A 26,728-nucleotide genomic window follows, 5' to 3' on the forward strand; every position below is an offset into this window, starting at 1 on the left:
TCCTCAGGTACGGCGGCCCGTCATGGTCAAGAGCACTGAGGGTAACCAGTTACCTACAGAAACCGGAGAGCACCTACCGCGTGATGTGCCTCAGAGTGATATCTGCCTACCGCACGGTATCACACGATGCATCCTGCGTGATAGCGAGCATGATGCCAGTCGGGCTGGTCATTCGGGAAGATGAGGAGTGCTTTGAGCTACGTGGAAATAGGGGAGCCCGCGAGCGCACCAGGGTGACCTCGGTCGCCAGATGGCAGCGTGAGTGGTACATCTCCTCGAAAGGTAGGTGGACCCACCGGCTGATACCTAGCATATCGAGCTGGGTGGGAAGACCCCATGGGGAAGTTCACTTCCACCTGACACAATTCCTGTCAGGCCATGGCTGTTTCCGTAAGTACCTCCACAGGTTCGGGCACGCGGAGGTCCCAGTCTGCCCGGACTGCCCAGGTGTAGATGAAACTGCCGAACACATACTGTTCGTATGTCATCGGTTCGACGTCGAAAGAAGAACAATGCTTGACGTCTGTGGCTGGGACACAACCCCTGATACCCTTATTCAGCGGATGTGTCTATCGGTGGAGAAGTGGAACGCAGTCTCGGCTGCTACCATCCAGATTGCCAGTAGGCTACAGGTAATCTGGCGAACCGAGCAACAGACGACGGGCACGGCTAACTAGTGATTGGTTAGCTAGAGCGAAAAAAGGCCAAGCGCAAAAAAGGGAGTGAATGGTCTGTTCATGACGAGGCAGGTTTGGCGCAGCGAATGGCAACCGCGTAAGGGGTAAACCCAGCCACCCCGAAGCAAGACAGAAGAGTGAGTGTATAGGCGTATAAGTGGACTGCCTCATGCCAAGACGGGAGGGTCGTAGCGTAGTATGTTGGAACTTAGCTATCGATGCCTCATGGCGTGGCAGAGGAGTGGAAGGGTGAGCATCCAAATCAGTCTCACACGGCATGTTAAGGGTGAGCATAAAAGTCAGCCTCACAGGTATGGTAGAGGCTAGCACAAAAGTCAGCCTAGCAAGGAATGAAAAAGGTGAGCACACAAGTCAGCCTCGCATGGAACGTAAAAGGTGAGCACAAAAGTCAGCCTCATGTGGGAGTGTTTGAGAGTGAATCAAAGTGCGATTGAGAGAGCACCCAAGTAAGCCTCATACAGGATGTATGAACGCGTGAGTGAGAGTGAATGAGTACATTTAGTACAGCCATCCCCCCAGAAGTAATACCGATAGGTAGTTCCTGGGAGGAATGATGGCGGAGCCCAATGGAGTTTAGTCGGTATTAATGGCTGGTCACCATTCGAGTCCGACACGCCCCCAGTGCACCCCGTGTGGTAGATTGGACCCTACCAATAGCACGTGTACTGGGCTAGGACATAAAGGTCTTCTCCATTGTAAAAAAAGGAGTTACGAAGGGTTAACACGTGTATCGTGAAGACAGTATTACACGTCAACTTTGGAGATTCTTTGTGAGGTCGAAACAATAAATATGTCGTTTTCATAAAAGGTCAGCAATGTTTGACACGGTACCATGCATGAGCTTCACGGAGCCGTGTGTCTTTTATACATTTGAAACAAATGAATAAAACATTAATATTATTGTGTTTTCATTGAATTTTTCGTACGCAATTTGCCATTGTGTATAGAAAATCATTTACGTGGCGGTGGAACATTTTCAGCATCAGCTGAATGGCTAGGGTCATTTAGTTCCATTCCTTGGTTGTTGCCACTGCTGGTGTCCTGGATATTGCTGATTTATTTAAGTTCTTGGTGTGCGGAAAATAATTGTCAAACCAGCTTCCTTGTTCCCTGTCATCTCGTTGGCTGCAAGCTTCTTCGAAGTTTCTATATTTATTTAAATTGTGTTTTTTTGTTTTGGGTACTATCGCGCAAGATCTTCCGTAGTGTGTTGTATGTTTACAGTTCTGACACGTAGGAGACTGATTGTCATAAGTACCCAGCGTGATCTGAGAAGGTCAGTTCCAGGTTCCACGGAGTTTCATCCGCATTCTCACTACACGAACGCCGTTAAAAATACCTGGGAAAAGTTTCTCCATTTATCCTCCTTGGTGGAGGACCATTTTGCGACATATATTTTTATTTGCATCATCGTCTGTTCCTGTAGACAGCTCATGTAGTTTTACTTCCACTACATTATCTTATCGTAAAGGGCGCCCCACATTAAATTACATCACGGAAAAAACGCCAGTAGAAAATTACCTTGTCGACCGATCCTTTTCAAACTTTCAGACAATAAAATATAACCCATTAGTGAGCTTTTGGCCTATTTATTTCATTTAACTTCAATACCATAACCGTACGCTCGCACCTTACGCTTAACTCTACTGATTGGGTTCTGTATAACATCTGGCTTAACCTTCCGGCAGTCGCGCTAGTGCACTGAGTGCACGCTGCTCTGAAAAACTAGTGAAATCGTCTTATGGCATCAGCGGCTGCGCGTTCAGTGGGCCATATGCGCGACATCCGGAGGGTTAAGCTTCTTCTGTACGGGAACTTATTTTTTCATGTCTTTGTCCGATTTGACCTCCTTGGGATGCTTCCATAGTACCTGCTTCATAATTGCACAGTATTTTTCGATGGGCCTTAGTTCCGGTGCATTGAAGGGGTTCATGTCCTTGGGTACGAAAGTGGCCCCGTTGGCTTCTTACTGCTCCGGCCAGAAGATCGTAGGGCCCTTGTGTTGCTTCAACAGAGGAGTCAGACGTTTCTGCAGACACTACTTGAGGTGGATCTTCCCCTTTATAGTCCCGGTAGTCACTATCGGCGCACTCCGTTTGGCACATGAGCAGATCGCTTGCCAGAACTTGTATTTTTTGGCAAACTGCATTCTTACTTCCTCAGGAACATCAAACTTGTCGAAACGTACACATGTAATAATTATGGATTTGTGCCCTTCAAGTGCAAAGACTGGTTTTACCAAAAATTTTCGTCCTTGTGAGAAATTTTGGTGTTTACCCATTTTTTTCTCTTTAGGGTGAAATATAGCACAGCGCTTTCGCATAGGCCTGCTAAGCCAAGACAAGTTTCGGCTTCACTGTGTTTTATCGGCATAAACCGAACTTCTGCTCGGACGGGACATCACGTTTAACCAGTCGTTCGGTTGAAACACAAAGTGTGTTTTAGTTTTAGGGATTTGCGTCAGGCCGGCGCTAATCTATTCCGACAAAAAGTTAGTGTCGGTTTCTGATGAGACGAAGTCGAAACGTACCCATGTAATAAAAATCAAACTTGTGCTGTGCGGTGAAGAACAGTAGCATGAGACAATGAGGCTTTGTCAGCATCTGGGTGTATAGTTTCCGGCCCCGTGACTTTCCCACCGTGTTTTGTCGTCGGTCACGATTTGGAGCCTTCTGTACTTTGTACGTTTGCAGTCCCTCCCGAACCGTGGCTCTCTGAAAGTAAGACTTGGACAGATTCAACTGGCCACATCCCTGTCTGAAGCATTGGGATTCCGCTTAAACGCTTTCACTACACCTTTGTGATCACTAATACAAGATTCCGTTCGATGCTCAGACTTTAGTTTAATCACACGAATTATCGTTGACTGCACGATTCCGAGTTGTTTTGCGATATCCGATGAGAGAGTTGCGGATTTTGAGCAAAATCAATTCGCGACGTAGCTTTTCGGGTGACGCCATTTTTTCCAATTTTCGTAAAACTGACAGAGATAAAAATACAGTGTAATACACCCTAAACTACTTTTACCAAAATTTTCAAGAGAAAATACCCAGCGCGTTTTTCAATGATGTGGGACACCCTTTAACCCTTTATAAGGGCCCAGAGTTTGGGACTATTAATGAATGTTATATTATTAAAAACACGGTTCTTTAACTTAGTTTAGAATATATTTACATTTATTTCGTAAAAAAACTGTTTTGAAAATATACCTACTACCCCCCATTACAAAACGTCAAGCTTCGTCATGTTTGATGTACTTCCAACGAAGTTGGTGCAAATATAACGACAAATCAAGCTGGATCATAAATTTAGAAAGAAATTATGGTGGGTTACTGGTTAATACATGATTAACAGTAAATAACTCCTGGATTCTGAGGATAAGCTGAAAATGAGACCACCGATTACAGACGTTCATTTATTCATTTTATTTTTCCTTTGCAATTTTTACCACCCTTAAACCAAATTTTCGGACTAAAAATAGTTGTTTCCTTAATCTGCATCACCAACTTCTAGGGTCCAGAGTATTTTTTTTTTCAAAATCGCTGCCAGTAAGGAAGGATTATCAGTTGCCAGAAGATTTCATTTGAAGATTCTTTTTTCAATAGTATTTCCAAATACAAATCCAGATGCATTTCGCGAAAAAAAAATGGTTTTGTTTCAAAAATTCACTACGGGCCCGAATGACCGATTTTAATGATTTCGTCAAAAATGCAATCGTAAATCCGCATGGAATAAATGCTATGACAGCTTTTGTGGGATTCCATTAGAAAAATATGATCGTCGCCGATTCGAACAAAACTTTGCAGGTGTGTTCGGTTTATAAATCGCCATGATTTCTTCTGGCAATTGGAACAATTTGACACAAGAGCAATTTTTCAAAAGGGCGTGGAAGCTTTTCAAAAAAAAGTGTTCGATTACTGTATTTTGTACAGCTAAAATATCCGAGAATAAGTTAAAGGGATTATATCATTCTGCATGAATAAAATATACACTGAAAAAAAGCTTTGACAATTTCTACAAAAAATTTAAATTTAAAAATTAAATTGCAAAAAACCCATTTTATTATTTTTTGGTTTTGTTCAACACAATCTTTAAAACAAAGGAAACTTTTTAAATGTTATTGAATCATGTAGAACTTCTCAAAAAAGTTTTTGTCAGCAAAACTGTAATTTTATTACAGAATGATTTTAAAGACCATTTCAAATTAAAATGGATTTAACGAAAATCTTCGAAATCTTATAGTTTTCGAGATACTGGGAATTCGTGATACTATGCCCTTTTTATAAGTTATTCGCATTTCTCTATCATAAACTATCAATAAAGAGATGTTTACCGTTGTAAACACGAAAAATATTTTCTTAACTTTCAACAAATTTTTTTCTAATTTTGAGAGTAGAGTGGGGCCAAGTAGGTCAGTTTTTTGGCGAGCTCGTGCGATGGAATTTTTGCACTGATTTTGACAAATAAACATTTGTTGAAAAGGTTATCCATCTGGCAACGTTTTGGCAATAATGACTTTATGCCTGGATAGAATTTTTTTTAATCTATTATGAATAGTGCAGATTATTTTAAAAAAATTTAACACAAATAATACATGCAATCCATTTACGTCATTCAGGTAAGAAAATGAGGAATTGGCAAATGATGTGAAAACTCTTGAAACCTCAGAAGGAAATGTTGAAAATGATGTTGATAAAATTGGTTTTTCAGCAGGTACGTTTGGCTTTGTACTTGCGAATGGCTTCTTCGGTGTTCTCGTCGTCGCCAGAATGTTGAATTGAAGTTGTACATTCCGGCTTACGTGGTTGCTTAGCTGTACGACGATCACATTTGCGCTTCGGAGCATTTTTTTATTCCATTTCATTCTCTTTTTCTATCATGTTTTTTTCGATTATCTACGTCAATAATAGCTTAAATTATTATATTGTTAAATCACGCGAAATGTCTGACGTGCTTTCATTGATGACTTTCGTTTCACACGAGTACGTTACGTTGAAATACAAGAATATCGAAAAACCTACGCAAAACTCGTGTTTAATTTTTACGTAAGGAAAAACTCACTTGACATTTCTGCAAGAAAAAAAACTTTTCTGGCGAATTTTTTAGAACTTTTGGTGAAGCGAATTTACCAAAACTTTTGTGTAGTATAATGCATAATTTCAATAACATTCTGTAATTTTTTCATGTAAAAATATCATATTTTTGTAGAACGTCTCTGGAAAAAACACGATTTGCGGTGATACCTGCCATTCAAAAACTACTTAGCCGATTTTTTTCAAATTTTACATGCACATTCTATGTAAAAAATACCTAACCCCTACGATGAGTTTTCGAGATAATTTTTCGATTAAGAGGGTTTTTACTCAAAAAATGGCGGAATTTTTCGTTAAAGATAGCAATTTTTATTTCAATTTAGCTAATACCCATCGCGCGTTGCTGCGACTTTCAACGAAATAGGAGCAAAACACAATTTGTTTCGAAGCGTCATCTGGCAGGCAGATAATCCCCAACCAATAGCACACAAACACGCTCCATAACAAATGCCAACTACGTATAAATTTTGACGGCAATCGGTTAAGCCGTTTGAGAGTCTATAAATCATATACATACAAACATTGACTTTTATAAATATAAGATAGATAGATGAGTAAAAAGCACCCTTAATTGAAAAAAATATCTCAAGAACTCAGCGTGGAAGTTAGGTGTTCTTTACATGGAATGCGTATGCAAAATTTGAAATAAATCGGTTAAGTAGTTTTTGAATCGTGTTTTTTTCCAGAGACGTTCTACAAAAAGCTTCATCGCCGAGTCGCTTGTAAGTATTTTTACATGAAAAAATTACAGAATGTTATTGAAATGATGCATTACACTACACAAAAGATTTTCTCAATTCGCTTCACCCAAATTTCTAGAAAAATTCGCCAAAAAAGTACCCCCTCTTTAACATGAAAATATGTTTGATGGGCTCTAGAAGACGAACCAAACCAAATTCCAGTAAATTCTGTCTTACACCCATTTTGATTTTATTTTGAAGATTCAAAAATGCAAAAATGTAAAATATAGTAAGATAAATTTATATTAAATAATCATAAAGGGTTATGAGATGGTATTTAGGGACGAAGAATATAAGAATAAATAAGAATATTTGAACGATTCGGTTTATAAAAGGAAAGAACAAAATAGAACTTCACTGGATTGCTTGCGTTGACAAAGCCAAAACTGAGATCGAATTTTATTCATTCAACTCAGGAACTGACTAAGGAAGCGTATATTCTGGGAACTAAGCCCCTTGCGCAGGTTGTTTAAACTTTAAGGCATAATCCGCAGCTAGAATTAGCACCACCAGGCAACAGCTCGGATCCAGAGCCTGTGAATAGAGCGTTCGAAGTGCTTTCCGTTTTAATAAAATAAGAAGCATTATTCGTTAGTTAATTGAAACCACAAATCTATGAGCATCTTACATTTTCACGCACCAGTTTCTCGGCAGCCGAATCAAATTTTTCCTAAAAAGACAAAACGATTCCTGCACAAAGTGACGACGAATTGAGTGTACTCGCGGATCACCCGTGTATCGTTGTCGGTCATTCGCCGCCTGCCCTGCCTACCTCTGTCTGCCTGCCTTCCAACCGAATCACGGATCATCATCACCGAGTGAGGAGACACGCCGCAGAAACGGGCGGCGATCGAAAGAAATAAATAAAATAAAAAACTGCCAACAACAATAACCAACGCCAACGACGAGATCCAATGAGTACTTTCTTTGATTTGAACCTGTTCTCTTCACACTTTTTACTCCACACTTCAAAGTTCCAGCTCGTAGTCATTCAGGCGGATTCGGAGTTCGTCTCTCCGTGTGGAGTACTTCAGCTCAACCAGGTCCCCCGCATCGTCACCCTCACACCCGGTATCACCTTTTTTATGTGTCGCTCGTTTTATTATTATTGTTGTTATTAATTTAAATTTTTGAACCTTCTTTACTACTCCTCGGAATTAAAGTGAAAAGATCCGCGCGGAAGGTGGAACGAAAAGATCGTGATTCAAGTGTATTAGTTTCGTTTGGTCTGAAAAATGTGCATGCGGATATAATGCGAAAAAAAAACGCTGCACGAATATTGAGGGGGGGCGGTGGGGCTCAATGCCGTTAAGACAATCGAAAGGCGGCGGGGCTAAGCATATATTTTCCGGTGTTGAAGGTGGACAATTTATAATGACCTCTGTGCTGTAAACATGTAAGTACCACAAGTCCACAACCGCCGGCGGGAATGTTGCATCCGCGCTTTCCGGAGAGAATTTATGAATGAAATTATCTGCGCCAATATCGTATTGAAGATTCAAAGTTGTGACTTTGCTCATTTGAATATTGTTTGCTCAAGCGGGAATTGCACAGCGACCGCCGTCGTCGTTGGGTCATTCGTCCTTTCTGAATAATGTATTGGAGCGCGAACGAAATCGTGCTGGGTTTGTCGCCTAGTTTTGGTGTTGCGCACGTTTAAGTCTTTTGTTTCCGAAAAGGAGTGAGTGCTTCTGAATACCATTTTCTTTTTCCTACTGCTGACATTGGGTATAATTTGTACCGCCCAGAAATTTTCTAGAATGTCGTATTGACACTTTGGCTCGAAAGTAGCATCACCATCAGCACAGGTGCAATTAAAATTTGCCTCAATAAAATCTCACCAAGGTTCATTCCAAGAATTCCGCATTCGTTAAGATAGTAGCACCCGTAAAGGTGCGGCCCTCTCAAACAGTTTGCAATGTTAAAAAATCGTAAACTGTCTGCTAGTACCTAGGTACGTAAGGGTGACGTGGCTCGATGAGCTATTCTGCGTGTGCAAGCGGTAGAAATTTGTCGCCTAAATGAACCCAACTAAATTGCCGACGTACCGCGGTACTCCTAAATAGCAGTTCCATCCACTATGTTATGAGTAGTTGCGGATGCGGTAGGCTACGCTAATCAGCAGAACATGAGCAATGCTTTTGGTTTTTACTCGCACTCGGTTTGCTGCTCAGGTTCCGGGGCCGAAAGGATGGGACTAGCATATAAAAATTAAAATAAAATAAAGGCAATTAAGGCAAGAAAGGAAGAGCGGAGTGAAAAACGACCGTAAAAATAATCTGCAAAGAGCATTTATTTTTTTAATTACGCGTCAGCATCACCTTTAATTAATATAATTTTGCCAGGTGGTAGTATCCTTGAGGTTGGCAGCATCTTTTTATGACGGACGAGAACGTAAAAGTTTCAATTTCGAGGACTGCGATCTTTCAGGCGGGAGGAGACCTCCCTGAATAACGAATTGAAGTCTATGATTTGTATGCTCTGATTGAGGCCACGGATTCCATCTAACTCAAACATTCCCCCGATCGGAAGCTATCGAATTCCAATCTGTCATCCGAAATGACGCGGGTGTGCATCTTTCCCCCCAAACAAAACGGTTATAGTGTGTAAACTAGCTTTTAATTTGGCCGTACAACATACTGCCGACCACCGCACCGCCAACAACGGACTTCCATTAATGGCCATAAATTACCCGAGTCACGGAGACATGCCTGTGTTCCCCGCCGTCACACGACATCGCTGGGGCGGAGAGACGTTACTTCCCTTTTTCCGAGCTTTTCTCCGCATGCGCGATCGCTACCTATTATAATTATGTCCAGATCCAGTTGCTGTAATTTAGTGTTTTTTTTTGGTTTGTCATACGCTTGTTCCTATGTCACGTGAGTCTATAAACACAAGCGGTCGAATCGATTCGAATCAGACTCATTAGTGTGGTGCCGGGCAATGTGCAGCGGTAGTGTTTTACTGCCTGTTGCGTACCGGTGCATCCATTAGCCGGATCGATTTATTAGTTGAACGTTAACAACACTCTGGTTCTTTAGTTCTATGATTGCAAAACCCACTTTGGAAAACATGTATTAGGATAGTCTACCGGTTCGAACAAGACCAGTAATCGTTTCAGGAAGAATATGTGAAATAGTTTATCAGTGACATACAATGAGGTTTGATAGTTATGTAATGTAGTAACCGCAGCGGTGAATCGTACAATTTGTACATAAATTATAATGAATAAAATTCGGATATTCTGAAGGGGAAGTTTGATGATAACTTAGGTGAAGCGAAACAACGAATACTTGAAGACAAATGAAGTCGCTTATTACCTACTCACTGTAACAGTAGCTGGTACGAGGGTCACAAGCAAAATATTACAACCATCCGTTCACGTCGATTTTTAGTCCCACCTGAAATATTTGCTCTAAATTTGAACTTAATCGAATAAGTCTAGCTGCCGGACTAACGTGCTTAAATTGCTGTTTGCTCGTATTTTCAATGCCAGGTGGCATTGTATGCTACAGATTATTACAAAAGTTGTGATTCTTTTCAATTACTTTGTCGAGCTGGACCATGGCATCCATGTTCCCTATGTACAGAATTTAGTAAAGCATTTGACTATGTTGATGTTCGATTATTACTCATCAAGCTACAAAAATTATGGCATAGGAATTTACTCGAACCATATTCAATAAAACGAGAAAATATAATTCACTTCCAAATTATGTATGCTTTCTGAACCAATTGGTATACCAAAAATGACTAATTTTGACGAAAAAACCTGTACAATATGCGAACCTTGTGTTTGAGTGTGATGAACGATTACGCTTCGATACTGAATGGTGTACGGATTTTTTATCGGAAATGTTTAGTGTAGGTATACCACGGGGTTCCCACTTCGACTCTCTTATTTTTAATTGATACGTAAATGACATTTTCTTCAATCTCTAAATTGCAAACGTGCGTATTGACGACATGATTTTTTTATAGAAATGATAATTATCAAGGACGTTCAAGTAATTCAAAACTAACTGGAACCAGTCGTTGAATACTGAATAGTTTTCACTGTGATTGCTTTTATCATATGTATATCAGTGAGTTAATGTTTTGTTTTACATGGCGCATGACAACAAAAAAACTTCGCTCCGAGAACCGAATTCTGGAATTCCCGAAACTGACCAGAATGAACTCTTTGATGTCCATTTTTTTCTAGCGCGTATATGATTCCAAAATTATTTTCTTTCAAGACTGTTGCGATCAAGAAACACGAAAAACTAGTTTTGATGAAGATAGGTGCTTCTTTCGTAGTGCTAGAAGCTGTTCAATTCTTATCTTCCGATGCTCAATACAATTCTCCTAGAATATTTAAAATAGTCCGAATACAGGGAAATGATAGTCGAGAACAGCTTAAATTGAAGTTTTCATTTTTTAAAAATATTGCAAGATAACGCCAATAAATCAATTTCATTTTACGTCGCTAACTAAAATTATTCCTGGCAGCACGGGTCCATCGGAATCCAATCAGACAAATAGAAATAAATTCAGTGCGCTGGATAATGAGGGATTCCCCGAAGATCCCTCCGAAAAACTCTAAAATCCTAACCGACCATCTTCCATTCCAATGAAACTACACGTTTCACCAGCATGAAAGACTAAACAGTTTTCACAGTCAATGAGATCATTTTGACTCAAGAACATGGATGCAAAATGCCTACATTTTCTGCGGCTGTAATTTTTTGCCTACATTCTCATTTATCTTTCCACGCTGCTGTCGTTCGCTAGTGCAGGACGCCCAGCGCTGTACGGCAGTCTGTAAGCAAAGCAGTAACGGTACAGCTTCTCTTTCCTTAGTTTACACTTTTTAATATTTTTAATCTATTCAATATTTTTAATCACAAAAGACGATAATGAATGCGGTTCATTTACGCCACGACCGGCATTAACGCTTTCGTATGCGGACCTCTCCCTTTGACTATGCAGAGGAAGGTGTACAAAGCGAGAGAACAAACTTTACTACGCCACACTCTCACCGAGAAGTCGGAGTACAGCAGCAAAACAAAAATGTATTCTACTGCTCTACGGGAAAATGTACTCGGTTTGGCTACCGTTCTGGCAAGAGCTGTAGTGATGCGTCCCTGTAGCGGGCTGTACGGCTTGTGCAAATGTAAAGATACCGAAAAAAAATTGCTTATAGTTATTAGTATTAGGAGGATTCCATGAGAAAGCGGCCGACCATAAAATATGACCATCACAAACAAAACTTTGCGGTTGCGTTTGGTTTATGAATTTCTATGTTTTCCTCTGGCAATTAGAACATATTGACTCAAGAGCAATTTTTCAAAAGGCGGTAGAAGTTTTTGCATGCATGACTTTCAAAAAATTTTCGCTCTATTGGCGTATTTTGTACAGCAAAATTACCCACGAAAAAGTTGATAGGAATAAACAAATCTGCCTTATAATGTACATTGCAAAATACATGTTTTACAAAAACAAAAATTGGTGCTAGATTAAATTACACAAAAACCCATTTTCTGTATGTTTTTTTGTCAACAATATCCTTAATTTTGTTTTTTTTAGAGTAGTCCTACTGGAGTTGTAGAGCTGAGTTCTCGGAAGGATTCCCCGTCAAAAACACTCACTACAATTGCGGACGTGACGGGAAATGTCTCCAACTAAAGCACTGTTTAAGACCAATTGCAGCGGGCCGTGATTCTGAATGTGATGTTCATTGTACGGTTCAGATGGGCGAGTTTAGGGATTTTATGATCGCGTGGGAATTTGTGCCTGCATCAGACCGCGTTGATCATATTAAGATAAGTGCTACACCGTTCACTAAATCATCGAGGCGTTTTTGTATTTGCGTGGGCGAGGTTGTGCGTGGGTGATCGCGATTGCATGTTCGTCATTGTGTATGATCGCGAAGGGCTCGGGCGTTTGTAAGTTAACGTGTTTGATTACGCGGGCGTTTCTACGTCGCATGGACGTTTGTATAGCTCGTGGGCTTGCGTGTATGTAACTTTGCGTGCCTAAATTCGATTGTATAACCGTGTGTTCATTTGCATATTCGCGTGTGTTCTTGGATGACCGCGCGGTCCGTGAATTTGACGCTTAATTTTTAGTGGATGGTTCAGATGCTAGAAGAGAGTGAGTTCTCTCATAACAGTTTCTCCATAATTTAAATGTTTCCTATTACAGTAAGATTCCGTTTTTGGCACCATTATTTTTGTTCATAGTAAATCTTAAAAAAAATGCTCAATACACATTTTGTTGTAATAATAGATATCACTTTTGACTTTATTTCCAAACATAGGAGTCATATTTACTATATTTTATGGAGGCGGACATAGTGAATAAAATTAAATTTGCTGATTTTTTTGTATTATTCCATTTCACATATTATTATATAATTAATGTTCTTGTAACATTTATGAAGTCACAAATTGAAAATAAAAGCTTGGTATAGTTCCATTTTTGGCACGGTTCTAGTTTTGGCAACTTAAAAAAATATATTGTTGCCAAAAACGGAATCCTACTGTATCTTCTTGACAATAAAACAAACAAAAAATTGGTTTTGTTGTAATTCAATTTTTGAAAACACATTTTTTTTGTTAAAAATGTTACAACTTTTTTTCAGCGTATATTTTTCCACTCGGAACTATTCATGCCCTTTAACCTGTTATCGGATAGTTTTACTGTACGAAATTCGTCTATCGAAAACTTTTTTTGAAAGCAATGCTCGCAAAAACTTCAACGTTCTTTTAAAAAATTGCTCTTGTGAACCAATATTCGAATTCCCAGAGACATGGAGATTCGTAAAACGATTCGGCAATGGTCATGTTTTACGGTCGACCTCCCCATACGTTATTATAATATTTTATTACGATCTTGCTATTGGATTTTCGTGATTGAGTAATCTGATGCATGTTATGATTTAAGAGGCTTAGTCACGACTTTTCATAATTTCTCTTCGTGTTGTCGTGATTCATGAATTGGCGCTTGAATTTTTCCCGCGAAATGAAGTGATTGATAAAATAAAATCCAACTTTTATACGTTAAATGTTGCATACTCTCAGGATTACACTATCAACATTTAAATCAAACCCCATATGTGGAGTAAAATTGCGTGATTTACGCAAGTCAATGTCATGTAAAATTAGAATCGAACAAAAAACTGTGTTATTTTTGACGCTCGTGTATGTCAGGGCCAGGAAACCGATTTTTTCTAGGTGTGTGGGTAATTTTTCCTCGCCCTGCATATCATAAAAAAGTGAAAACGTATTTTATGATTTTGTGAACTATTCCACGAGCACGGATGATGAAGCGTAATCTCTTTACTAGGAATCATGAATTTGTTCACGAGACATGAATATATCGATTAAAAATATACCGATTTTTGTAAACTCGCTCACGAGATTTGTTTTGATTTTGTCAACTATCAGGAATTAGTAGCGTCTGGCTCAAGCTTTGGTTGAAGCAAGTGATGTCGAGGAGTTCTGTCCGATTCAATTCATAAGAATTGAATTTCTAATGGCTATATATCAAGAACTATACGGCCGAATGGAGTAGTTTTGATTTCATTAGAAAGAAGAATGAATATGTCCAGTGATTCTCAACCTGGGCTCCGCGGACCCCTATTATGGAGGTCCGGAAAGACCGGTTGGATATTGAAATTTGAAAGTTTTTTTTAAACAAACAGAAATTAATATGCTGATATTAAACCAAGTCGATCTTCACAAACAATATTATATCGAATAAATGAACCGGCCACAAAATCTAAAAGTGCCTGTAAAGCGGTATAATAGAATTTCGATTGGCTTACAAAAAAGTCTCTTTGACCTACAGTAATGTACTGTTGAATTGTTATCAAAAGGAAAAACGGATCATCATCTCAAGGAAGTGACATATATACAGTTACACCACGTGAGAAACTGTGTTATCAATGTTTAAAAGTTTGCCCAGGCAGAACATTTCATTGCGAAGAACAACATGCAACGTGGCATCGAATATGACAAGGTTGAAAAAAGATCCTGCATATATGGATGACGATAAAACTGAGCTGAGGCCTACACGACCCAGCGCCGCGCCTTAGACCAGAACACATACCTTTTTATTTCTCAAAAATCTAAAAAAAAAACTTGCTTTATTTGAAAGCACAACTCCCTGAAAATATTTTCTAAAATTTTCATAGAGACCCGACCAATTGATCGAAAATTATAGCGCTTCGAAGCGCACCTTATCTACCAAGAGCAGTGGTAACTTGAAACTTTAAACTCAATTATCTCGAAATGTTGATTCCAAAAAATGACTTTTCCGTGATCACGATTTCCGAACAACTACTCAACCGATCTTCTTCATTTTTTAATAGCTCGTAACTAATTTTTCTCGTACCTTAACGATTTCATTTTATGCATAAATTTTCATTTTGAAGGTAAGAATTTTTTAATGCAATTTTTAGAGTCCAAAACGTAGATTTTTTGGGGGAAAACGTTCCCGTACGCAGGAACAAAATATAATAAATTGAACTAATCGTTTAGGTATGAGGAATACTCCTATGTTTTTTTTCAAAAACTTTTGCTTGTTTTTTCACTGAAAAATTAACTATCAAAACCCTATAGCTTTGTCGTAACAAATTCTTCGCTACATACATAAAAAAATCAGACTTTCCTCAATTTTTCACTTGAAACGGTATGTAACCCATTAAAAGATTTATGTCAAATACGGAGAAGTGGAATCCGTTACAAAATACGGAGAAGTGAAATTCGTTACTTGAGGAAAAAATTTCAGTGTCATTCCCAAGAGCATTCGTGTTGTTAAAATGCGGTTGGCAAATAGTGCTGTGCACCTACCCTGGTCAGATGCCTACGTGCCAGTTTTGTAACCAGACACATTACGGAAAATAATGCTTCGAAATCGCTAAGAAAAATCAGCCTACTATAACCAATACAAAAAAACAGTTTTTAATAAATGTTTAAAAAAACAATATCAATTGGCAAATAAATGACCGGTGCACTTTGTATACCGAAACTAACTTCCTGTACTGACAATGAAATAATATTGACTGGGCGAGTTTCTCCAAACCAACAACCAGCACATCAAATGCCGATAAGCAAGGTTTTACGACGGCGACCCGTATTTTCCAAGTTTCTGTAAAACAAACGTCACTTCAACTGAGATTTCGGCAAAATCTGTGCTCTCTGCTATGTAAAACTCAGTAAAAGTTGCGAAAAAGCTGAGATTCGATAGAACAAAATTCAGTGCGCAGCTAATGCATTAGCACGAAGAAAAGGGTTTGCAAAATGTAGTAGATATCCACAATAACCTTCTGTTCGCTGTAGTATTGTGTGAATGTAGGGGTGCGCAACAACCCAGGGAGATTACGAAGGGGTCCGTGATACGAAGAAGGTTGAGAACCGCTGTAGTGCTAAACTATAGATGTGAGCTTTTTGTGCAGAAATCCTTTACGTTTGTTCTGTATCAAGAAAAAGCAATTGATAAATTCAATGTCATATCAGTAATTTATCTTTATTCGTCTTAAAATTTTTGAGATGGTCTCTCATGGGTCACTTATGTTAAAATTTAGTGTAGTTTCAAGATATATAGGCCTCATCTTGCACATTTTTGCGCTGAAGTTTTTACGTCTTTGTTTTTGACAATACCCATCTGGAGACGCACTTCTTACAAATTGGTTGTCCAAATAACAAAATATTACTGAACAATTAGTGATTTTTACTAGTTTTGTCAATCATTTCTACTATCCGATGTGACTGGTTATTATTATTAACGTGTATATTAACCCTTTAACAACCAACGCCTTCAAATGGGTTTACATGAAAGTAGTAGAAAAAAAAGAGTTATGGAATTTCAAAACTGATACAAAAATGTATTCAGCGACCCAAAATTAGTTAAACTCTCAATTTTTATTACAATTGCGTATGAAGTGGTGACTTCGTGAGATGCTACGAAAGGAAAATTGAGTACAATGATAACATGATTTTTGTTCGTATCGTAAAAAGATTATTGTTTCACGATTTTTTCTGCGAACTTTTTTAATTAAATAAATATTAAGTAGCTTGCATCATGTGAGTACCAGAAAATGAAAGTAAATAGCATATCGAGCCTAAACAACTAACATTCAAAGCTCTATTTATTCGTTGGATTGAAATTTCTTTTGAAGAGTAAAATCACAGAATACCATAAATAACATTCTATTTTGTTTCATATTTCATTTTAAAATTGAAACCTAGAAATCGTTTGTTGGGATATGGAATGTCCAAAACGAAAAGAGCGTTGTATAAAATTCGCTGAGCTCACATTTGAGAGAATTCCAAGAGCTGGTTTACATGGACTTTTATTCCACATCAGTATGGGAAGCTGATTTAGAATCTGTAATAAATTTAAACTCGCAGAACCGTCATTTTTTAAAGGACCCATGCAATGTTCCAAACGAAAACTATTGATGTATGTAGTGCATAAGTTTGTAAAGAGAAAGAACAATGAAATACTGGAGAATTCGTACTAACTGTTACTTCTGTTAGTCTATGGTAAACTCCACTTGCACAAGCAACCTATCAGCACCACACCCAATTTTCTCCGCAACAAATTAAATATTAAGTATAGCGAAGTAGCCTTTTCTCATATCTTGCACAGCAATGCACCAATAAAAGTATTGCCTACCGTCCGGCTACCCTAATCACAATCTGAACTCGATGCTCGATTTGGTCTGCTCCAGAGCACACGTTGCTGCTGGTAGCCAACCTCTCCGCACATGTGTGTCATGAATTCATGAATAAAAAACTATTTTATTGGAGTTTAAAGAGATAAACCGTTTTTTGTCATTGCTGCTGTTGTTGTTGTTGTTGTTGGTGTTGTTACTGATTTGCTTGCTTCCTACCCTAGTGCCTGTACATTAAAGTGAGCAGCAGCTGGTCAACGCTGTATTTAGCCGGCCATAGAGAAGGAAGATCTTTCACCAAGCCATCGCGCCGCAGCGGCACTAGCGAATTCCAATGTTGTCGCTGTGGTCAACTGTGCGGCCAAAATGAAATCTAGAGTTCTTTTTTCGCCTCGTTTACCGTGAAGTAAAAAGTGCTATCGTCACTTTGTGAATACATAGTGTCCCCGGTATTTATCTCGAGCGAATGGTGGAACCGTCGATTGTGGCCCTGCAACGAACGTAAGCTTTTCATGGGTCACAGTCGCTCCCACTACCTTAGGATGAGTACCATTTGAATCGCATTGCAATTATGCGCTTCGAATGGGACCGTGTAGGTCCAAAGAAAACCGTACATACTGGCGATTCCAAATCAGCTAAAATGTACGTATGATTTGAAGTCCCCGTGCCCATCGACGCTTTCGAATGTTGTGGGTACTTTTTTTTGCTATTGACCCCACCTGGACGCCCACTCGGCTGCCTATGATAGGTTTTTCATTTATTATTCCACCACCATCCGTTTCGTCGTTCCGCACCCATTGGCCACCCAACATTACCTGCAAGAAGGTCGAACGGGATAAGCGACGAACTCGCTCGAGCGTTTGGAATGTGCTGGAGGAAAGCGTGCGGAATCGAACGAACAAATGTTTTTGGCCCGGGTACCTTCATTGTTAGCTTTGATTAACTATTAAAATATTCGAAATAATAAATTATAATTGGAAGCTAATGTACCGCGGGGCCGCGCGCAGTTTTGTACTTTAAACGCTGCGGCGACTACGGCGGGGTCCTGCGCTGTTCGATTGCGAAGACCTGCTCCGAAAATGCGCGTATGAGATGAAGCAAATCCACAACAGCAAAAAAATAAATGGAAACGGCCGACCTGCGCAGTGCTTACCCTACACGAGCTGGTGGTGGTCCATCGCGGTTCACGTGAGGAAAGGGTACGTGTTAAATGGCGTGAAGTTGCGGTCTGCCGTTCACATAATGAGAGGTGAGAGTGCGCGAAATAAAAGTTTTTGTTGATTGTTGTGTGTCCACTTGGACCATTTGTTACGATTCGACCCATTGATTGATCCACACTCGGAATGGGCCTTTTTTCGATGGGTTCGAGACATGTGCAAATCGTGCAAGCTGTTGCCGGAAAGTAAGGGGGCAGTTTGAATAGTTAGGAAAGTCGAAGATGCGGGGCACGTAATGGGACCTGTTGATGGTAGTACATTTGAGCTAATCTATTCAATCAGTGGTATGCGAATTTGGTTAAATTGTGGATTGGGAAATATCTCAAATCCAGGTTGTTAATTTACTGCTGCTATGGGTGTTCAATCGTAGCTTTTTTACATACGCCGTAATGTTCCCAATTTGGATTTTAATGTACATTCCGGGTGATGAGTCTTACTAGGCATCGAAAGTAGTAATGCTGAAAAACTGAAATCCTTTTATAGGATTTTGGCCCTCTCTCTCTCTCTCTCTCTCTTTCTCGACAGATTGGGAGTACGTAACATTACAATAAGAATCCACATTGGGCGTGAGTTCGAACATACGACAACTGGCTTTTGCGACCAGCACCTTAACCACCAGGCAGGCATTAATCCAGGAACTTGCCTGCATGCAGGCCGGTAAAGATAGCTGTAGGACAAATACTGCCTGTGATAGGTCAAATGTAAAGTCAAATGTACGGTCAAGTCACACTGGCTACCCATCTTTCTTCCTTACGACTCTGTGTCACACTGACTGAGATGCCATCATATTCTGACGAAAAGCACTTTTAAGACATAGCACTTAAAACGCAGACTCGGTGACGGATTCAGAATTGTCGGGATGGTTTCGTGGTTTTCATCTATTGCCATTCATAGTCAATCCCTTTCGAAGATAGAAAAAAAAATTTCTACACAGTACAACCCTGTTTGGGAAGTTAAAGGTTATGATGCAAACTACTGCTTCGGCCGGTTCCATTCGCACTTGTACGCCATACGTATTAATGAAGCACTTTGGCCAGGTGAAACCCCAGCAAGTTGAAGCCAAATTGCTAAATTTTAACGACTGTGTTTGCTTACTTTTTTCGCATTTCTCAAGGCACTACCTGGTGCGGATGCTCGCCGGAGAGCTCGTAACTTTGCGGGATGTCACAGGCATAAAACAAGTGCTGCCCAAATCTCCGCCCCATAAAAAGAAACCCAAACCCGAAGGAACAGGCTAATAAAAGCTAATTTACTAGCACATTTAAAAATATTTACTACTTCTCTCTGGTAACCACTTTTGTCTTTGCACTGGGTGGGGAATCCGTTGGTGGGTTGCTGTTTCGTGAATTTGATTTTGAAACTGGATTGAACGACTCTGAAAGCTCAGCTGGAATGCTGTGTACAACGGTTTCAAAGCGGTGGATTGTGATCTTTACCCAGGCCGGTTTAAGATAAAAAGGATCCGACATGGAACCTTTCTGACACTTGCCATATCAACAGTAGGTAAGGGATAATTTATCAATCTTCAGTTTACTCCTTTCGAAAACCAGAAATCCGTTGCCGATCATGAGAAGGGTAGATGACTCTTTTACTGTTTTATTAGTAGAGACCACAAAATTTATAAGATTACTCAGACCATAAACAATGAATTGTGTTGAAATCAGTATAAGTATCTTTAATACCTTCCGTAACAAAATTGATTATAAAATATGCTATATTTCTCCTTAGTGGAGAAAAATTTAGATCAAACTTTTTTTTCCAACTAAGAAGAAAATTGTTTAAAACCACCTTTGCGCGTTAAGGCCACAACACCTATAACTAAATTAGGTGAGGAATTTGCGTTTCGACTTCGTCTCATCAGAATCTGACACTAAATTAGTGACAGGACCAAGCTAGTTCTCATTAGCTCAAAATTGAAGTCATTTCCAGCGAGACACAGGACTAGGGGTTTGCTCGCAATCACAAATCGTGTTTTCGTTTTTGGAGCTAGAGTCCATCCTCCGCTTTCTTAGTCGTGGCACTAAGTTCGTGTCGGATTCTGATGAGACGAGATCGGAACGCAAATTCCATAATTAATATAATTTTAAAAAAAAAACGGAAAACTCATATATGAACAACTCAATTGCCTCTTTTTTCATTCTACCATTTGAGCCAGTACATTGGACAGAGATAGCTGACACTGCCCTACCCAAAGGGTTCAAACAGTTGGGATGAATAAATGGACTGAGAAGAACTAGGGAGTGTCTACCCTACCAAAGTTACCGATAAATCACGACAGATGAAAGCAATTCCGATTCTGCTGATGGTCACAACCGTGATTAAGACGATCAAGCTGGGAGCGGGGTACCTTTTTCGCAGTTGACAAGAGCCTTCATGCATGCTTCGTTTGGGGATTGGGCACTGAAAGAAGTGCGAGCTTATGTCCTTTTAAACCTAACGAAAGCTCACATGGGAATAATATTTCACAGATAATTATCGTCAATATAACTCAAGTCTTCCCGATTCCTTTCACATCGGAAGATGTAAAAATGGCCAAGAAGCTTAAGCGATTCAGGAACAATAGCATACCTTCAGCTAGATTCATATTATGCAACAGCATCTTTGTGTATCAAGAAGATATGTTAAATAGTTAACCAGAGAGCTTTGCACAACTGAATGTGCCTATTTATTTACACAAAAAATCGATGATGAAAACGCAAACGTTTGTAAACGGGTTATCGATACTTAGTTTGGGTAGGCTATTCGTAGTTACACTTCGTGATTGACCGAATGAGTGAAAATGCACAATGAACCAAAACAATGATGCTTGGGAAGAGTAAGTTATTCTCACTGTGCATGTTTCGCTGACCCAACATTTTCTTGAAACATACTCAATCGAGGTAAGCGATAGGAGTTCTGTATTAGAGGTGAATGGCGACGTAGTTTGTTGTCATGTTGCACATTAATACAGCTTTGCTAACCAATTTGCAAACGGATCATCGCTACCGTACTATTTTCGTTTCATATCAAATCAATACAAGATTTCAATTTCTGTTAGTTGTTTTGATTATATATTCAATATTCGATGCATTTTGTGAAGTTTTAATCGTTGTATTTCGCACCAATTGGTTCGGAAGTTTACTCTCACTGTTGATATAGTGGATTTGAAATGTGTTTTCTGCTTATTCTTGTGTTGTGATAAAAACAGCGAAACACGCAATTTCTGTCACTCAACCACCAACTTCTCCCTTACTGAAGCGGCATCTATATATGATTGTCGGCGTTCTCAGATCGCACAGTAGGGCAATGCAAAAGAACACTCATTTTTTAAATCTCAAAGACCTTTCCCCCTTCATATTATGAGAAATGTTAAAGTAAACTCAGATGCCAAATTTCATATTATTTCGACAATTTCAGCCCCTCGCCCACTCCTTTGAAGTTTTTAACATTGGCACTAGGGAACATATGAGGAAAAATATATTAAATGCAATAACTCTTGAAGTAGCACTTGGAAAATTACAGTTTACACCTTTTTTTGAAAGAAAACATTCTTAGTATTTTCGTTCCTCGAAAAAGTGGGAAGTGGGAGTTTTGGGACATTTTGTTACAAACATCCCCTATTCTTAGTAACCATTCTGCTCTATACATCTAATCATGCATATTTTGCAGTTTTTCTAATGTGAAGAAATCTCAGAAATCGAACGGAAGTATTGCAACATTTGTCGAATTACGAGAAGTTGGGGTTCTAGGGCATTTTGTCATTCATATCAATTTTCACATATCATTTTCACGTGAATTACTCTTCAATCAATTTTTATTAAATGTACCTTGTTGAGCGTGGAAAAAACAACAAAACAGAAATAAGTACGATATAGAAAAATTAAGAAATATCATATTTTCTGATATTTATCCTATAAACCACATGTTATTCATCGAATTCCCATATACCCCAATTTTCTGTATTTTTCCTGAAATCAAACATCTATCATATGATTCCTGAGCGTTTTTCGCACTAGAATTAGTAAAATAAAAAAAAGTTAAATGAAGTTGATATGTGATATTTAATGATAAAATGTGGAATCAAGACAAAATGTTTAAAAATCTAATTCATCTGTCGGTTATCAATAGTAAATCTACTTCTATTTTGTTACTTAAGATTTTTCACCTTTAACAATGAAAGAAAATTTGCTCGAAAAATATAGGACATATATGCACGAGAAAATGATAAAACCTCATATCAATGACGAAATGCTTTAGAACCACGATCCTTGTATTCTGACAAAGACCGCAAAGGTTCAGTTCGATTCCTGAGATTTTTCTACGTTCGAAAAACAGCAAAATATGTATGATTTGCAGCATAGAGCAGAATAGTTATTAGAAATAGGGGATTTTTGTAACAATATGTCCCAAAATTCCAACTTGCCCTTCCCGGAATCGTACGCGAGCTCTAGCACAATTTTCAAGCGAATACCTCTCCCTTCTCTCAATATCTCTTCTCCGTGACACTGGTGGGGTACGCAGTAGTATATACGCCATTCAGTAATATCAAGTGTCGGACTAACATTCCTACTTCTTCCAGCTTCGATCTACGTACTGGCTTAGCCGGCGCCGGTATTAATCAATAAACAACTTTGGATTACCAGGAACGTAGAATTTTGGTTTGTTATATCCAGGTTTTATCATTTATTGAATCCCTGTGCAATTTCAGCTAGTCCCGATCAATAACTGAGTTGTAAGCCGAGGTGGTCGCACAAGCTTAAACTATTGGGTATCGGATAATCGCAGATTTCTTACATACTCGCTGTTAACAAAACTATTTTAACATGAGATTAAATTCTTAGTATGAGCTATCTAAAATACCAATAAATATTATTTTAATAAAATCATTGTCACGTAATGAACGTTCCAGCTCTAGCTTCGACGTTCATCAGCAACTCTCGTATCTAGTACCTAATGCTTGGTATGTTATTCATGATTATCAGGGAGCAAACTGTGGACTTTGTGTTCAACAGTTAGCAAAATGAGTATGAAAACGAAGTATACCGTGCTTACGCAACGCAACGCAACGCAATAGTTAGCAAAATTAGTATGAAAAACCGCAATACTTAGAAAAATCAGCATAAAAGTCGCATAAGAACCGCATAAAAAGATTTCGAAACATAATTTCTTGCAGATGTTGGCAATATCTTACTTCAAAACTCGTAGACGCTTCCCGTAGTTATTTTGTGGTTACGTGCTTGGCGAGAGCATTAACGAGTCTCGGACAAAAATGTATTTCATACGCAGGGCCAATCAGAACACATGGTTTGCTTGTATTGGTAACCAAAAATATGTAAACAATCCAGAAGCACAACGGGTCGACGTCACTATTCAATGGGAGCGGAACGAACGGTATGACGAAAACAAGTCGATTTACTCTGTTACCACTCACACCACTCATGTAAGATTCATCTTACGAATACCAAAGTGCCATTTTACTCTCTATATATAATACATTGAATCAGGGCTGCCATTATTTTTCAAAAAAAAATCTGGCTGCTCAACAAAAAATGTCTGGCAAAATTTGTCACTTGACAGCGTAGAAATAATCTCTAAGTCATAGAAATTTGGTATACATTTTGTCCACAGACTAACACTCAAAAACAAAGCTTCGCCCGCTTTAACGGTCATTTTAAATATATTTGTAGTTGGGACACATTTGAAATTATGGCGCCACTGACATATGAACAAGCATATGGGGGATAGACCACTAGTGAAAAATTATTCCCAAACCTGAGGGGTAACCCACCAGTAAATAAATATTTGGGACTGTGACTAAAAGGTGGAGCTAGTGTTCTGGGAAAATTGTTGGATCGATGTTTTTTGAGGGAATTCCCTCATAGTGTTATGTCTGTTAGTCTGTGTTGTGTCCTTCATTGAACGTGTATTGATCGATTTTTGTTTGAGAAAATATGACCCAGATTTCCAAAATTTGTGTAACAACTTCTATAATTTAGAAAATCTGGTAGAATGAGAGGTTTGTCTTTTTGCTGGAAGCTTAAAAAACTTAGGCTATGCCAGATAAATCTGGTATTATGTCATCCCCGCCGGGGTGTAACGTTGAATTCAGAATATCTGGAAAAATTTGGCAAAATTTAAAAAATCTGCAATGTCTGACTTGGACGAATGTCTGTTCAGTTGGAAAAAATCTGGAAGATTCCAGATAAATCTGGAACATTGGCGACACTGGGACTAATGCAGTATAATCTTCTACCTGACGAATTAAAATCAACCAATAAGAAGAACATATTTAAAACCAGATTGAAGCGCTGCTTGAAATAAAAAATCGCTGAGTTTATATGAGAAAACAGAAGATCAATAACCAAACATCTGTATTTTAGCAACTTTTTTTCTTCCTTGAATTGAGTTAATTCTAAACTTTACGTTCTGTTCTATATTACTATGCATATCAGTTTTTAATTGTTTTGATAGAATAATAATAAATTTATTACGAAATAATCATATAAAATTTTATATAATTTTATGTATACTTTTTGTAATTTGTAGTTGTTTTGCATGGTATTATCTTAACACTTTTCGTAATGTCGTTATTTATTTATTGAACAAAGCCAAGTAATTGTACAGCTTTGTAATTTTAATTTTGATATTAATATTTGAATGACTTTGCCCAAGGTTTGTTCATTATCATGGGGTCTCCGCAGCGAATGTTTTGTGTTATGAGGTAAAGTGGTGAGAATACGAGGAAATAAAAAAGTTGTACAAATAAAACCGTTTTTAAGGAACATCCTAAAGATTACATTTCGACTTCTCGTGGAATGGAAAGGATGATACATGTCTGCAGGAAATTAGTCTAAAATTTATTGTTCTATTGAAATGAGTATCACCTTAACTGCTATTTAAACCAGTTGAAGGGCCTTGCAAAGTACAACTTTCCTATACATACTATAAGACTAAGTTATTTAGTTTTGGAAAAAAGTGAAAATTTCTTCTAAATTAACACTCTGGGCCCTGTGCACTGCAGATATTTTAACTTTTTTTTTTTAATAGTAAATTATCAAATGTTCATCGAAAATGTAGTTACAAATTTCGAATTTTTTCTTTCGAAAATCTTTAACCACATTTTTTTCAACATTTATATCGTTTATATTTAGTTACTTTAGTAACTCTACTTGGTTTTCGTTAATTATTCATTAACCAAAATTAAAGAAATTTAAACTGTTTTATTGAAAGCAAAAATTTATTGCTGCTGTAATAAAAAAATGTTTTCAGACCAATGAGTTTGTTGTTTGAAGTAATAACCATTAAATGATTGGATTCAATAACACATATTTTTGGTTAAATATGCTTAACTTTTCTGTTTTCGTGTAGTCGATACCTTCCTGCTGTAACATATCGATACCCATTACTTTGACTTTGTATGGCAAACTAATTGACCTATGGTATGCAAAAGCGAGATATCATTCCGACCAGTGCAAGAAGGAGCATGCGACCGCTTCCAAAAATGCTCGGTTACAAGGAAACATATTTCTAATAATCTCATCATTCTATCAGCATCGCATCGGTTCATTCGAAACAACTTTCCTCGCTCCCGCGCCACTGCGAACAGAGACATCTCCAGATTTTCAGCTCAAACCCGCTGACAGCTAAAGTTCAACCCCGAATAATAATGTTGGTAGGAAAAAGCTTCACACTTACCCATTGAGCGCTGGCGTCGTACGAAGGGACACAACGAAACGTCATGCCGCGCGTTGACTTCGCCCAGCTCGTTAAAGTTTCGCCCGTTTCGTTCAGCGTGTACGCGTCTCTGATTTATGTTCGGTGAAATGGAGAGAGAAAAAGCAGTTCCCTACTGTCGATATGTTTATTTCTTCACCCGTTCCGTTGCTTTACGCTTAGCCTTCGGGAGGAGTTCGTTTTCGTTTATGTTTTCGTCCCGGGGGCTAAAATTTTGCGAGCACGTGGTGGCGGCTGCCTATTGCTCTGTGCGCTGGTTCTCTCTTTCTCTCGGCCTCGGTGGATATTTAATCCAAAGCGCAATGGGAAGATTACAGTGATTATTGCGTGGGGGCTTTCGGTACCCTATAATGCTTTGCTTAGCAACAACGCAGACTGTGGCTGCAGCATAAAGCATAACCACGAACGAACTGCTGGGTTGCTAATGGTATCATTTCGTTGCTCGGCTGGGGAGAGATGGCTGACGGTTCATCCGATACGGGCAGAGCAGGGCAGGGCAAGGTGATCAAGAGAAGCGAAAGGTGCGAAAATTAAGCTTTCATTGCCGGCTTACCTAGAACAAACAAAATACTTAGTTAGCAAGGCGGTTTTGGAGGGATTATTG

General features: G+C 38.8%; 1 protein-coding gene across 7 annotated transcripts in view; it reads right to left on the reverse strand.

Moving 5' to 3' along the window:
• The window catches only part of LOC131693780 (transcription factor AP-2-epsilon), a 402,059-nt gene that overhangs the window by 105,146 nt on the left and 270,185 nt on the right, over nucleotides 1–26,728 (reverse strand). For 3 of the 7 annotated variants that reach the window (XM_058981904.1, XM_058981903.1, XM_058981902.1), the window contains exon 2: nucleotides 26,086–26,677. The exons of 2 other annotated variants lie outside the window; for them this stretch is intronic. In XM_058981904.1, the coding sequence (XP_058837887.1) occupies nucleotides 26,086–26,130 (45 nt within the window). In that variant the 5' untranslated portion in view covers nucleotides 26,131–26,677. The remainder of the gene's footprint in view (nucleotides 1–26,085; nucleotides 26,678–26,728) is intronic. 2 more of the 7 variants (XM_058981906.1, XM_058981901.1) reach the window with 1 other exon arrangement.

The sequence above is a fragment of the Topomyia yanbarensis genome, chromosome 3 (genome assembly GCF_030247195.1).
Source record: "Topomyia yanbarensis strain Yona2022 chromosome 3, ASM3024719v1, whole genome shotgun sequence".
Classification (NCBI taxonomy): Eukaryota; Metazoa; Arthropoda; class Insecta; order Diptera; family Culicidae; genus Topomyia; species Topomyia yanbarensis.